General features: G+C 45.1%; 1 protein-coding gene across 2 annotated transcripts in view; it reads right to left on the reverse strand.

The window, feature by feature from the left end:
* The window catches only part of DNAH9 (dynein axonemal heavy chain 9), a gene marked incomplete at its 5' end in the record, with an annotated part of 326297 nt that overhangs the window by 55452 nt on the left and 254661 nt on the right, over positions 1-16184 (reverse strand). For both annotated transcript variants that reach the window (XM_080827022.1, XM_080827021.1), the window contains 4 exons: positions 945-1138; positions 8150-8272; positions 10245-10415; positions 13445-13585. In XM_080827022.1, the coding sequence (XP_080683148.1) occupies positions 945-1138; positions 8150-8272; positions 10245-10415; positions 13445-13585 (629 nt within the window). The remainder of the gene's footprint in view (positions 1-944; positions 1139-8149; positions 8273-10244; positions 10416-13444; positions 13586-16184) is intronic.

The raw sequence follows: 16184 nt of genomic DNA on the forward strand, positions 1-16184 counted from the left end.
TGCACGCGCCTTGATGTCCCAATCATTATCTCGTCAATATCCTCATCTCCCTACCCCCGCCGCCCCTTGCCTAACCCCTACCTCGAACTGAGCCATGCTCTGGACCTACGGAACCGCATCTACACCGGAGCTGTTGGATGTTGCTGCGGAGAACCACCCAACGGTGAAGACTGGTGCCATTACACACACAGGATTTTAACTAGAGGAGCCCTCAGTGCTGCTTGGAGTTCTTTGGGTTCCCCTGGTCAGCCTTCTCTCCCACTTGTCACAGACTCTATTTCAAACTCTGCATCCTCCTTGAATTCCAACACTGCCACCGCCTCAGGCGCAGAGACTCCCCTGATGACCTCGCTCCCAACTTCTCAGAGAAAAGAGATGCCATCACACAAGATCCTCCTCAGTTTCCTGTCATCCTTCTACCACCTCAGCTACAGCCTCTGCTCCTTCTCTCTCGCTTCTTTGTGGTCAGAGAGATGCTCTTCCCTTTTTTTTTTTTTCATGTGGAAAGATGTTCATTGTCATTATTCATTGGGAAAATACAAATCAAACCACAATGAGATACCACTTCACACCCAGTATGACAGCTATTATTGGGAGAAGAAGAAGAAGAAGAGGAGGAGGAGGAGGAAGGGGGGGAGGAGGAAGAGGAAGAAGAAGAAAAAGGATGGGGAGAGAAAGGGGGGGGAGAGATGTTCTTCCTGCTGTGGATGAACCTCTGGGTACCATCATCTCCCACCACATCGGGTGTGCCCAGTATCCTTCATAAGGCTTATACTGATGAGCACCTCTTTCCAAATCATGCACTTAGGTATTAAGAAAATACATGACAAACACATAGCAATAGGTCTTAGAGGGTTGACCTTTGTGCTCAGCTCTGCTCATTGGGCCATGCTGAGACTGCCCCATGCCTTCCCTGGGGCTCCCCACTCTCCTGTGTCCCGTACCGCATGGCGTAGGTCATCCGGTCGGGCCGCATGGCTCTCATCACGCAGAGACGCTGTAGGGCTGTCTTGTTCTTCCACTCCTGTGGAAGCTTCTCCTTCTCAGGACATTCCGATTCCACAAACTTTTTCCAGCTTTTGGCAGATCCCTCAATGTCCCGATCCAGATTATAGAATCCTTCCATTGATGAAAGTGCCTGAGAAATGGAAGGGAATCTTGCTCGGAAATGCAATTTCTCCAGAAAGCTATAATTTTCACGGTGTTTTGGGGGGGGAGGGTAGGGTCAAGGAACAAGATAGTAGTATAGATATAATTCTGTTTCATTCATTCTCCTGTCTGGAGTTTTGGATTTTCCCCCCAGGTACTAGCAGAAAGGTTTTGATAAAGTCACCTTCAGCAAAGTGGACCAATAATGTGCAAAGTTTAGCAAATAAAGATTGAGCAGCCCTTACCTGCTGGGTATTGCCTGGAAGGAGGGACAAGAAGGGATGCCATGAATTTTCTGGTCATGGAGCCCAGACCTTTTAAGTCTCTGACTCCTTCCTTTCAGTGCTCACTCTACTGGCAACTCCTGTCAAGTTCTCTCTCAAGACGTCCCTAGCATCACTGACATTGTGTTAATGCCAGTGTAACATTTCCTGAGTTGCCTGTTTCCATAAGAATGAAGCTCAAATGCATAACTTGGTACATCAAATGTCTTCATTTAGTGCTTCCTTCCGATCCTTCCAGTGAACCGGGCGTCCTGCTTCCCTACTCCTGTGTCCAAGAGTATCTGTAGCCAACCTTGGAACTGTGCCAGACTCGTTACCAGCTCAACTCCCCGTTTGCTCTGCTTTCACCGTGGGACAGGTCCTTGTTCTTTCCTCCCCCAAATTCCACTCCTTCCTTTTCTTGTGCTGGTCCTGATTAGTATGCGTTAGGGTCCTTCCTACAAGTTGTTAAAGTCCTGTTCAGAATCAGCAACCTCTCTCAGGTTCATCCTCTGCAACCTAGAACATAGAGCCTCCCCAGCCTCCTTGTGTGGGCTACTTGGGATCATTTGTAGACTTGATTTCTTCAATAAAGGGTCTGACTCAATTTTTAGATATTTGATTGCTGACAGCTTTAAAGCCTTATCCCTCCCTCTTCCTTTTCTGCTCCACGTTCGGGCAAGCTGATTAGTGAGCATTGGTGCTTTCTCCTCTGGTGCTGGAGGGAGGTTGTAGCATGCAAACTCCCGCCCATGTACTGGAATACTGACTCCGGCCCCAATCCTAAACTACCAAAAAAACTCCAAGTGGTCTCCTTCCCTGGCTCTCAAGCCATTTTCAGACTGCTTGGGAGCTCCCCTGCTCTCCCAGAAAGACTCACTATGTGAATAATAAACTCTTTAGTACACTCTTGGTGTGTGTGTGGCATGATCAGTCTTGACATCAGAACCAATTTTGGGTAGGGGTTCTTCCCATTCCATTTTTCCAGAGTGCCCACATAAACATTAGTCACTTGGACATCTACCTGCAATCTTTCCATGACTGCTCAACTCTGCTTGTAAGTTTGGTCTCTTCAATGACATTAAAAGCTAGACTATGTCCAAAGCACCTACCGCAATGCCATGAATTTTAAGGATCCCAATACATTCTTGTTATTTGAATGCATGCATGCATTCATTCATTCATTGCAACATTTATTGAATGTCTACTACATGCCAGGTACTTGGGAATACAAAGGAAAACAAAAAAGGACACATGTCTTCAAGGAGCTTCTGGTCCTAAGTTAAGGAGAAAGAGGAGATGAGGGAGGCCTTAGTAGGTATACAGAATTCTGCTGGGCAGAGACAGAGGTAAAGACAAGGGAGGGGCATCTTGCAGGGTGGGGTCAGCAAGAGTCAACATCTGGAAGGGGAGATTGTGGGATGTGTCAGAAAGCAGGAGAAAAGTCTTACCTGTGACCAGGGGCAGGTAAAGTGGAGAAGGAGAGAGACCCTTGACCTGGGCTTGCCTTGGCTTATTTCTCAAGCAGATGAACGCACGTCTTGTTTTTATGTGCCCTTTCCCATGGGGTCCATGGCCCCTTGACTTCACCCTGGCCACTTAGCAGGGGATGTGCATCACCCGTACTGAGAGGAGGGGTGGGGAGCAGTGCAGGATGGAGAAGGGAGCTCCAGGAGGTGAAGGCTCTGGTCTCAGCGTCCCCCCCCGCCTGTCCCCCTTAGGAGCCTCTTGTGACTCAGAGACTGTTTTTAAACCTTCGTGGGCTTTGATTTTCTCATTTGGAAAATGAGGCCAAGTCATCCCTGTCTGCGTAGCTCATATTCTAATGCAGATACGAGTGCTCTGAAGACTATAAAACCCTCCCTGGTGCTTTCTCGGGGTTCCTACAGTTATTGGATCGCCTTGCTGGTTTACTTGCCCATCACCTCCCACAAGACAGTGAGTTCCCTGAGGGCAATAACTTTCTTAGGCGGCTTTGTACGCCTTGGGCCTCGCAGGCTGCTTGGCACTTAGAAAGTGCTCAGTTAATAAATTTTGACATCTGAGTGGCTAGCGGGAGGGCTCTTGACAGGCTGAGAAAAGCTGCCTCTGCTGTAATTACTTCTCTCCGGGCTGAGGAACTGGCTCCCATCTTCCTCCCAGCTTGCACCACCATTAACCCTCCTGCACACCCATTACCCCCTTCGGTGCCACCACTCAACGGGGCAAATGACTCTCTGATCAGTGTCCCCAGCTGCAGGACTGGATCCGGGACGCACTTTCTTGAAGCCCTGGGTTGAATACAACGGCCCCATTTAATCTTCCAAATGAGGGAAAGGGATTTCTAGCCTTCTAATAAGCTAAATGAAAATGACTAATTAACCTAATTACATTGGACTATGTAACAAAATACAACTGTGCTCAGCTGGCGTCTGGAGGGGTTGGTAAGAGGTCCTTTCACAGGCTGACAGAGGCGTGCATCCCAGATGAGATTTTTATAATGAAGAAAAAGAACTTGCCCATTACCTTCAAGTTCAACGTTTGGCGAGACTTAAACTTCAAAAAAAAAATCCTTACAGAGAATAAATAATGAAAACAGTGTTTTATCACCCAGATTTCACTCATTACCTGCTTATTCATTGTTTTGGGGGGGCAACAGAGCAATCGACCTTCCTCATCAGATAGAATTAAAAGAACTTTTTTTTTAAATCATGTCCCATTCAATCATATTTGTTCCTTTAGGCTGAAATCCAACCGAACACTTAAAAGGAATATTTATCAAAGGTTTCGTTCACGAACATGACACGCTGTGCTCCGTTTCCGTTGGACGGGTCTGGGCTCCATAACACGATTCACAGAAAGAGAGAGAAAGCCGCACGTGTTTGTAAAAGCCTTTGAAAAGCCAGAGGCACCTAGCCCACAAAACCAAACAAAAAAGCAAAGCAAAGCAAAGCAAACAATCTGATTTGTGAAAAGAGAGAGGGAGGCGCAGCAGCTTCGGAGTGGAGGGACGTACAATGAAAACAGTAGGGAGTGGCTTTGAATCATTTATTCTCTATGACTTCTGCCGCAGAGGGCTTGGTGGGATAATAGAGACAAAGGCAACTGGACTCGACCCAAACTCACAATTTCCTCAATGTTTTTCCATCAGTGGGCAAATGCCGTCAGGCACGACCCACGTCAACCACAGCGTACGTACAGCCCACAGCTGGTAATGAATCATCTCATTGTCACTCTTGTGGTGTGAATCGTGTTCCCCCAAAAAGATGCGTTGAAGGACTGACTTCCCAGACTTGTGGATGTGACCTTCTATTTGGAGACAGGGTCTTTGCAGGTGCAGTCAAGGTAGGATGATGTCACAAGGTAGGATGATGAAGTCATTCTTTTTTTTTTTTTTTTAAAGATTTATTTATTTATTTGACAGAGAGAGATCACAGTAGACAGAGGCAGGCAGAGAGAGAGAGAGGGAAGCAGGCTCCCTGCTGAGCAGAGAGCCTGATGCGGGACTCGATCCCAGGACCCTGAGATCATGACCTGAGCCAAAGGCAGCGGCTCAACCCACTGAGCCACCCAGGTGCCCCTGATGAAGTCATTCTTATAAGGAGGGAAGATGCAAAGAGACGCGGAGAGAAGACGGCCGCATGAAGACCTTGGGGGAATGGGCTGAGTCTGCCACAAACCAAGGAACACTGGAGCCAGTGGGAGCTGGAGGAGGCAACGGAGGACCCTCTCCTAAGAGGCTCTGCAGGGAGCACGACTCTGCTGACACTTAAATTTCAGACTCTCAGACTCCCAGACTCCAGATCTGTGAGAGCACCCAGCTCGCAGTGCTTAGTTAGGGCAGCTCAGGGAAACTACCTACTGCATCAGTTCACATTTACTGACAGTTTATCGTCTGTTCAGCCGAACCCTGTGAGGTGGGTATGATGACGGCCATCTTGCCGATGAGGAAAGAAAAGTTCAGAGGAGTAAGATAACATGCCAGAGGCCACATACACTCAAACTTGAACTTGACCCCGGGGATGTCTGACTCCAGAGCCTGTGTTGACCAGTCTGTCACTGCTCTACTTCTGCAGAACTGATTTCCAGAATTTATTTTCCATAAGGGCATCAGACGAGGAGGCACTATTCTCAACTCTAGGCTCCCACTGTCTGTCCGACAAGGTAGTCAATGAGCAGGTGAAATGTGGCTCATGCGATCAAGGAATTGCGTTTTTAATTGTCCTTCATTGTAATTGTTTTAAAATTTAGGTTTAGAATCTAGAGCTTGCTTTAGTAGTTGGAAAACTTTTAAGTATGTTTGGAACAACTGAGGTATATGAATCAGTGATTTTAAATCTAAATGAAATCTATGAACATAGATTTATGAAATCTAAAAATATATCAAGTATTTCTTTTTCTTAAGATTTCATTTTTAGGGGCACCTGGATGGCTCAGTGGGTTAAAGCCCCTGCCTTTGGCTCAGGTCATGATCCCAGGGTCCTGGGATGGAGCCCCGCATCGGGCTCTCTGCTCTCTCTCTCTCTGCCTGCCTCTCTGCCTACTTGTGTTTTCTGTCAAATAAATAAAATCTTAAAAAAAAAAAGATTTCATTTTTAAGTAATCTCTATACCCAACGTGGGGCTCAGACTCAATCCTGAGATTAAGAGTCACGTGCTCTACTGACTCAGCCAGCCAGATGCCCCTTAAATATTTCTGATGAAAATTTGACATCTGAACTGAAATGAGCTATTAGTATAAAAAATACACACCAGGAAATTCAAACCAAAACCACATTGAGATACCACCTTACACCAGTTAGATGGCCAAAATTAACAAGACAATAAACAACGTGTGTTGGAGAAGATGTGGAGAAATGGGAACCCTCTTACACTGTTGGTGGGAGTGCAAGTTGGTGTAGCCACTTTGGAAAACAGTATGGAGATTCCTCAAAATATTAAAAAGAGAGCTACACTATGACCCTACAATTACACTACTGGGTGTTTATCCCAAATATATAGATGTAATGAAAAGAAGGGCCATATGTACCCCATTGTTCATAGCAGCAATGGACACAATCGTCAAACTATGGAAAAAACCAAGATGCCCTTCAACGGACGAATGGATAAAGAAGATTTGGTCCATATATACTATGGAGTATTATGCCTCCATCAGAAAGGATGAATACCCAACTTTTACATCAACATGGAAGGGACTGGAAGAGATTATGCTTATTTGCCAGATGGGACCCGGAATGACAAATGCAGTTAATAAATGAAAGTCAAATCACACCTTTATTATTTTGGCCACAACTACGGCTTCCAGACCCAATCTGGCCCACCACCTGTGTTTGTAAATAAAGTTTTATTGGAACTCAGCCATTTCCATTTGCTTCCGTATTGTGTGTGACTTTGGCAGAGCTGAGTAGTTGTGACAGAGTCTGGCCCTCAAAGCATAAATATTTACTATGTGACCCTGTGCAGAAAGTTTAATGAATCCTGATTTAGATACAGCCCTGATTTAGATACAGATGATGAAAAGAATAGCCGCAGACTCTGAAAAAGAAGCTAGAAAAATATTTTGGGCAATGGCAGCCTGAATGGAATTAGCCTTGAATTTCCTAAGATGGTCCCTTTGGAGAGGAGAGCGTGCGTATAAATATTAAGTTCTGGGCTTCCGTTATAAAGTAAATCAACTTGGATGGCTCTTAAGGGAATTATGCACTGCGAACCAGCCAGTCCAACAAAGGTTACATACTGTAGGATTCCATTTACATAACATCCTTGGGAGGATCAAATTATACGATGGGAGTGGTTGCCAGCATTAGGCATTAGGCAAGGGAGCAGATTGTCCTGGTTATCAGGGGCACCATGAGGGATTGCTACAGGGATGGAATTATCTGTATCTTGACTGCGGTGGTGGGAACATGAACCTTCAAGTACGAGAAACTAGACACACACACACAGATGTGCATAAAACCTAGCGAAATCAGGGGCGGCTGGGTGGCTCAGCTGGTTGGTTGGCTGGATGCCTTTGGCTTGGATCATGATCCCAGGGTCCTCCGATAGAGCACCACATCCTGCTTCTCCCTCTTCCTCTGCCTCCCCCCTACCGGCTCATGTGATGCACGTACACATGAGTATGCGTTCTCTCTCTTGCAAATAAGTAAATAAAATCTTAACAACAACAACGACAAACTAAGCCGTACAACATAGCAAGACAATGGGCTTTGGGTTAAACAGGAACAGATACCGCCTACCTCCCAGGTGTGAGAACAGAATGCCTTTCTAAGGTGCTCAGTAAATGTGAGCTATTATTAACCACTGAGAATCCCAGGCTGGAATGCGTGTCCTTCTTGGAGACCGAGTTGGGACTCTCACGGACATGCCCGAACAGAGCCTGGCATCTGTCTGGTTGCTGGAAGCCCTGCTGCAGCACCCCCATGCCAGCCCCAGGGCCTCACGGAGGAGCCCACCTTCTGCCCTAAGCACTGACAGGTGAAACGCAGCTTTGCTGAGGCCGGGAAGCTTGCGGGATCTTAGCATTTCCCCACATCCCGGAGGCAGAGCCCGTGTCTTGCATGCTCCTGGCTTCTCCAGCAGGCCTGGGAAGGGCGAGTTCCACTATGGGGTGCCAGGTAAAGACCCCCGCCTATGTTTAACACAGCTCTGTGCTAGTACCCCAAAGGGAGCCCTGCTGACATCATGGGGACACTTGTCAGGGGAAAAACTCTGAGAGATGAGAACCTGACTTCTTTCTGGGGGGCCTTTTCTACTGACCTTGATACCACCCCAGGCCTGATGGGAGAGGAAGCTCAGGGGACTGGTGACACCAGTCTGTCCTGGAGATCGAAGCAGGAAATCCACTTCCGCCGCATCGACTTCTTGGTTCATGAGGAGAATCTGCAATGTGGAAGAATGGTTTCTTTAGGGGGTTGGGGGCCACAGGGTTCTGGAGATCTCGGGGTTGGCACTCAGGGTTATTACTGCTGCTTCGAACCCTAGAGCTTGCCATCGGTTTTGGTTGTCGAAAGAGAGGGGAGGGGAAGAAAGTGGGTGTTTGTGCAAATCCCTCCTGGGTGCGCGTTATCCACCCCAAATATCAGGGTGACTTAAATGCACACAGAGAGTGACTAGCTACCTTGGTTGGCAAGCATTTTGTACATCAGTCCCAAATGCCATGGTGTATGTCCCCGCAATCACACTGAGATGACGACATATACAAATGACGGGACTCGAGGAGAATGTCAAAGTCACATACGGATATACGCAAAACAGAAATGCCTACGTGAACCAATAATGCAAAAGGGCTTCCAGAATAGGGGGCTGGCTGGCAAGCAGGGGTGGGGAGATTAATTTGATTAAACCTTCTATACGTGGTTTTGAACTGGTTTTTGGAGAAGCAAAGGGGTGGGGATGTCTGGGCAGGAGGGGAAGGTGCTCCAGGGAGGGGCCAAGGAATGGGCGGGGGCTTGGAGGGGGAGTTAGTGAGGTGTGAGCAGGGGAGAGTGGAGCACTCTGCTTGGCCAGAGCTAACGATTCACACTGAGAGGTGCTTGGGGAATTGTCCTCCCCCTCTTTAAACGGTGTTCTGTGCTGTGAGGTTACAGATGGGAATGCTCACTAAGAAATAATAATTTGGCAAATTTGAGGAAAAGTCTCTTAGGAGGGAAAAAGGTCTGATAAAATGAGGTTAGAATATTTATGAGGAGAGAAGAGAGAAAGTTAGGGTTGAGAGCTCCTTTGGGCTTGGGGGTGATGAGTGGCAGGAGGGAAGACAGTTCATGCTGGGGTTTAAGTTCTTTTTTTAAGTAGGCTCCATGCTCGGCATGGAGACCAATGTGGGGCTCGAACTCATGACCCTGAGATCAAAACCTGAGCTGAGATCAAGAATTGGATGCTTGACCGACTGAGCCATCTAGGTGACCCAAATTAAAAAAAAAAATTATGTAATCCCTGTGCCCAGTGTGGGGCTCAAACAACCCCAAGCTCAAGATTTGCATGCTCTGCTGACTGAGCCAGTGAGGTGCCCTGAGTTCTTTGCATGATGGCCACACTCATCTGGGCTGGAGAGGGAATACAGAGGGTAAGGGGAACAAGCCACGCTAACACTTCCCCAGGCATTCAGGCTTTGGAACATGCAAACGTTGTCAGCCCAGAAGAGATCATAGACTATCTGGTGTTTAGAATAGAAAGAGGCCTTCAAGACAATCTAGTGTGTGCTCCCACTTAACTTACGGAAAAAATTCCCAATCCTAAATGATTACACGGATAAATGCAAGAAAATAAGTTTTTGTGCCTTTTTGGTGTTGAGAATAAGTGAAAGACAAGGGTTTTTAAATTAGCCGTGGGGGGGGGGCCCTGATGCACCCAAACACTTGAGAATCAGAGTTTCCAAGGACCTTTTCAAGGCCAAGACTGCCATGGCTACGAAAAGACATTTGCAGTTAACATGGAAGTTTGGCACATTGAACTCATGACTCTCAAGGTAAATAAAGAATGAGAGATGCTGTAAATTTCTTACAGCATCTCAACAAGGATCTAGTTATTGGTATGGCCATCGAGTTTCATTGTTTGTGCCAGTTTTGGGTTGATGGGTCGTGGCTGCTGGAGGGCTATGCTGAGAAGGATCTGAGGTCACCCAAGGTAAACAGGAAGTACAACAGTTGATCCGACATGGCTGCCATGAATGGGACAATGGTGAGGCAACATGCATGCGCCATATTGGACCTTCTTGTCCAGTGCTTCTGCTTAGAGCCAAATAGTCATCACATTCCATGGGAAGCGGTGTGAATAGAAGAAACTTTCTTTACTCCTGCTGGTTGGGCACTGGAAAATGACCTCTTTTCCAGAAACTTCTTCAATCCACATTTACCTGAAAGGTAAGCTGGGTAAGGTAGGTCAGCTTATCACACTCGAAGAGCCCACGGGTGGTGTACTGGCACACCGAGAAGGTGATGCTGTCTATCAGATTGGTCACGCGCTCCCTGAGGCTCTGAACTGGAGCAGCCTTCTCCACGGCCTTCCTGAAGACGATGCTGAATGCCTGGGGACGGGAGGGTGGACACTGGTAATTTTCACAGCTCTCTTTGTACATAGCTAGTAGACTTACCTGGGAAGAATACTGTAATTCGCCTGCCACAGAAATGATTTCCCAGCATAGCCTGCCAAGAAGGGACCGTGGCCACAAGACAACATGCTATTAGCTCTTTTCTTAGTTTGCTCGTATGAATTACATGGCTACGAAGTGGGCAAATCTATGGGGCATACAGACGAGAGCCTACAGTTTTGACCGGTGAAAAGTAATTATCCAGTAGCCCAAATCATTAAATTAGATCCAATAAGTTTTGCTGGATTAACAACCCTCCAAAAAGAGTATACACAGCCAACAATAACCAGTTGGGCTTAATGATCCTAGCCAGGAAAGTCCACAATTCTTGATGGTAGAACCAAAATGTGTTGGACAAATTTATTATTGTAAAGAGACCCTTGTAAACATCGTAGGCCCTCAGGATATTTTCAAATTAATTATTTTTCCATTTGGGAATGATCAGAACCTCATGTATTGTTTTTCTTCCTACAAACTGTGCATTCATTTGGAGAGTCCTCTTACGCATCCCTTATTTCCTGATAGACACTTCCTGCGATCAGGGAGCAGGGCGCGTAGACAGCTTTGGCTCCATCTTCTGAACATGAAGGCTTTCGTATGAAATACAAATTTACATGAATCAATTTTTCATTGCTTTAAACTATATGGCACTTATAAAAATATTAGGAATGTTACATTTTGAATGGGATATTTATACAATGCATCATTAAAGAAAATTGAAATCAAGAGATCACTGGGCCTTTTCAACTCGTGGCTATGCAGATTTCCAGTCTTTTCCCAATCCCCTTTTGTGGCTTCAAAGAGAGAATTAAAAAAAAAAAAGTCTTAGGTCTTTCTAAGACCGGGTATGTGAACCTCAGTGGAAACCAATATAAAATCTGTGTCTTGGTATTTCCTCATTTGCAAAATGGGGGAAAATATGAATTCCTTTATTTCTTAGTTCCATGGTCTTCCTTGTTACTGAAACCCTTGTAGGCTTCCTTCTTCATTCGTGTTGAGGATTGCAGCAACTTCTTCTGACCACCCTCAACCCAATCCCCTGGGATGTTTCTCTGCACCTGGCAGGCTGGGGATTGGACTTTCCTTTGAGAAACGCCATTCCAACAGCTGGGCCCCTCCATGTAAGGTACACGACAGAGGGAGCCGGTCCTTCCATCAGTCCTGGACTGATGGACACCTCAGGACACCCTGAGCACGTGGCAAGTGAAGTCTCATCAACCCTGTCTTAGCCTTTGGCTGAGTTTTGAGGAAAAATCGCAATCACGTAGGTTCCATCTTAACCATGTTATGAACTTCCAAGCTGGTTCACAACGGGCTCTTGAAGAGTTTTTGCTTGCATAAAAGCAAATAGACACACTGGAACACATTCCTGCTCAAAACAAGTTAGAGGGCTGGGATGTGCCACGCTGGCCTGTCTCTGGTTTCTGTGCTCTGAGAACGCCTCTCCTTTCTCTGCCTGGAACAGAAACTATAAAGTTCAACCTCAGACCAAAGCCAAGACCAAGGAGACTCCGTGGCTGGTTTTTCTTCCAATCACACAAGGGTATACTGTTGTTTCAGTGCCCCTGAGGACACTTCATCTCATTATGATTAAGTATTTAAATCTGCTTTCAGTGATCAAGCTGGTCAGCAATTCTTAACAGCAGCACGGGGCCCCACAATGTCCTCCTGCCCCAAGTAGCACTTCCAATGATGAAGCAAGCCCCTATCAGGATATTATTGCTTCAAGACAACTTACGTCGTGTTTCAGAACACACATTTTCATGGGTTTCATTTGATATCTTTTCAACGGCTCTTAGAACTAAGGAGTGATCTTGTAGTTATGAGGCTTATCATCTAACTTTCATACTGTCTTGAAATACTTCATAATTCTTTCATCTGTTGCTTTGACCTGAATACAAGGCCAAGTACTAGATTTCTTGTAAAAACATAAATTATATATTTATTAGTAATTTTTTAGAGGGGATGGGAAGGGCAGAGGGAGAGAGAGAGAATCTCAAGCAGGCTCCATGCCCAGAGTGGACCCTCAGGTCATGAAATCATGACCTGAACCGAAATCAAAAGTTCGGACACTTAACTGACTGAGCCACCCAGGTGTCCCCAAACCATAAAACATTATAAACACATTTCATGTAATCTGCAGTTGAGGGAAGGGGCCCCAGAAATGGTTAAATACCACCTCTAATTTAGTGAGCCCCAGGTACGGGAGACGTCCTGATTTCCAACCTGCTCACCTCCAACCCCACACCCTGGCCCCAAACTTGGTCAGAGTTTACCCTCACAGAATGAGCTGTGTGCTCTGAGTGTGGGTGTCTATCCTCTGTTATGTCAAACAAGGAGGTTGTTCAGAAATTCTCCTACCCACAACGTCTCTCCAACTGTGGTCTTTTCCTGAATACCCTCCCAGAGGAAGATATACGTTCAGTGACTCGCATAAAATTTATAGGGCTTTATTTTTTCACGAGTGAGTTTAGTCAGCACTTAAAATTTGCTGACGTCTCTGGTTTAGAAATATTTCAGCAACCATAAAGCAGTAGCTTTGAGGATATTAGAGTAATAAGACAAGTCATTTAAGGCTGGACTGCTATTATTGCCTGCTTTGGTCTTTAGTGGGTATGGATGGCATGTACCTTTGATTGTCCCTCTATCCTATTTTAAGCTCTTTGGGGGCAGGGGTCACTTCTGATATTTCTCGGTCCTCCTACCCCAGCACCCACTGTGTCATTTGTGCTCGCTGAGTGAGTCAGGCTGTGGCATCTCTCGTTCCAGCCCAAGTACCCGTGAGTCCTGAATTCCCCAGTTAAAGAGATGAGGACCGTAACATGGGTCTGAAGGCACTGTAGCTGCCTTCCCTGACTTGACCTGGAAGACCTGCCCTAGCTAATGAAGCCCACGGAGAAGCCCTCAGGGAGAGTTGTGGGGGCTGTATTACAATGATTATGCAAAACAATGCAGGTGTAGGTCACCTTGAGAGAAAACTGGTACATTGGGTGGACCTTGCTGAGGTCGTTCATGACGAAGTAGAGCAGAGAGGCTCGGGCAGCTGCCGGCCGGTAGTGCTCTCGGGCCTCATTGATTTCCACTTCCGTCACCTTGGCCTCTTGGACCTGTTGGGGAGGGAAACAGTGGTCCGTTGTTCCAACCAACCCATCAGCCTGGCTTCTCTGTGTCAATACACACAGGTCCGCATGGGGGAGGTGGGAAGGGTCTGGGGGGGGGCATGGCAGCTAGAAGGTTAGGAAGCTGCCGTGTTATTTATTTTGTTTATTTGTTTTGTTAGAGAGAGAGAGAGAGCACACGCATGTGTTTGTGCATACGCATGGGGGGTGGGGCAGAGGGAGAGAGAATCCTAAGCACGCTCCACACCCAGTGCAGAGCCTGATGTGGGGCTCGATCTCACGACCCCAGGATCACGACCTGAGCCAAAATCAAGAGTCTTGCACTTAACTGGCTGAGCCACCCAAGTGCTCCATGCTGTGGTATTTTTTTTTTAATAGCACTTGAGTGAGAAAGGAGGCGACATACGCCATCTTTCACGAGTGTGAGTGCAAGCTCTTCCCGCTGGGAAGTGTGGGCCATGGAGCTTCTGAGCTCCATTTCAAATGAGAAAGATTTCACGGAAAAAAATATTTATAACTTGAAAAGAAAGAAATAAACTTATGTGTGTATGTACGTATGTATCTTTACATATATATTACTTGGAAATAAACCAGAATTCCAGGCAGTGAAAATCCAGTGAAAACAGCATAATGGAATTTTAATTTTTATGAAAGAGTTAATATGTAAATTCACAAAGAGGATTCCTTCCTTCCTTTCTTCTTTCCCTTTCCTTCCTTCCTTCCTTCCTTTTTTCTTTCTTTTTAACAAAAATGTAATTCCAGTGTAGTAACGTTCAGTGGCATATTGGTTTCAGGTTACAATACAGTGATTCCACAGTTCTATACGTCACCCATTCTCATGGTGAGAAGTGTACTCTTAATCCCCATCAACCATTTCACCCATCCTTCCACCTGCCTCCCCTCTGGTGACCATCAGTGTGTTCTCTAGAGTTAAGGGTCTATATTTTGGTCTCTTTTTTCTTTGTTCATTTGTTTCTTAAATTCCACGTGTGAGAGAGACCATATGGTATTGGTCTTCATCTGACTCCTTCACTTAGCATTAAAGTCTCTACATCCACCCATGTTGCCAAAGGATCTCTTTCAATGGAATAGTTTATTTTCAGAAAATTTCTTATCACAGGGAAAAATGAGAAAAGAGACCTTAGCATCAGAGAGGGATTCTGAAAGAACATACCACTAAATACAGACCTCAGTATGACCCGCCTTATGCTCCAGAAGAATGAAACCAATGATAATTCATAAGAGTCTCAAAGGAAAAAAAAAAAAAAAACAACAATGACCCCTTTTGAAGATGAGCTTGCAGTAAACAATTACAAACTTCAGAAAGAAGTGTTGCCTGAGGGGACAATTAGAAACCCTCACTCTGCCCTCCCTCCCCCACCAAATCCCAGAAGGATTAGCATTCTAAGAGCTGAAGATCACTGAATGGTCTATAGCTCACCATTAACTATTTCTGCTTAAGAGCAGTAGAGATGAAAGAAAGCATAAAATCCGGACATTAGAAATAGGAAGACAGACTGCCTGAAAAAAACCCACAGAACTCACTAGGACTTCTAAAAATAAGAATTCAGTTATTTAAATGAAAAACCAGTGGACAGGTTAAAGAATGGATTAGCGTCAGAAAGAGAATATGCAAACTAGAAGACAGATTGGAGGAAATTGGAACAAAATCAGCTCAGAGAGAAAAAAGATGAAAAATATATAAGAGGTTGTGAGAGTTGGCAGACAGAATGAGAAGATTCAAAATACACCTAACAGAGGTAAGTAGAGAATAGAAAGAAGCACCACTTGGAACTATAATAGCTGAAAATTTTCCAAAATTGAGATCAGAGCTCATCAAAGAAACAGTCAACATCAAAGAGAATTTACTATCCACAGGCCCTTGAAGAAATAATTATTTACCTCAATTAAAAGAAGATTGCATCCAAAAGGAAGAAATGAGGTCTGAGAACTTCTTATATACATGTTTAATCTAAATAACAAAGGCCATAAAAAATGGCCACCTTGGGAATATTACATGGAACTAAAACATAAAACAGTAACAGAAGATGGGAAAGGATGATCAAAGCATTCTAAAGTCCTTATATTGTTTTGGTTAGAGGCCAGATACATCATTAGACTTTGTTAAGTCAAAATATATATTGTTAAGTCACACATAAAATGAAATATAATTTTCATATATAAATGAAACAAGATTCACCAGTAAGATAAAACAAAGTAAATAACTTTAAAATCAGCAAAGGATAAAGAGGAGAATAAAGAAAAAGCAAGAAAGGAGAGAAAACTAAGTATGGTTGCTAGAAAACATAAATTAAGACGGTAGAAAGAAATTAACTCTATCAATAATGTTAATAAATGTAAATCAGTTAAATTCAGCAGTTGAAGACATAGATTCTTGGAAGGGGTTGGACTGAACAAAAATCATACAATTACTCAGAATGGCATTCTTGAGATCCATTCATAGATCCATACATTTCCAGCTCACCTGGGTTCTTAATGCTGTCCATGAACTGTGTTTCCCGAGTCACCTTTCATTCCTATTCCAGCAACTGCAAACCTTCACTCCACTCCCCAAGCTACCTACCTC

The sequence above is a fragment of the Martes martes genome, assembly GCF_963455335.1.
Source record: "Martes martes genome assembly, chromosome: 16".
Classification (NCBI taxonomy): domain Eukaryota; kingdom Metazoa; phylum Chordata; class Mammalia; order Carnivora; family Mustelidae; genus Martes; species Martes martes.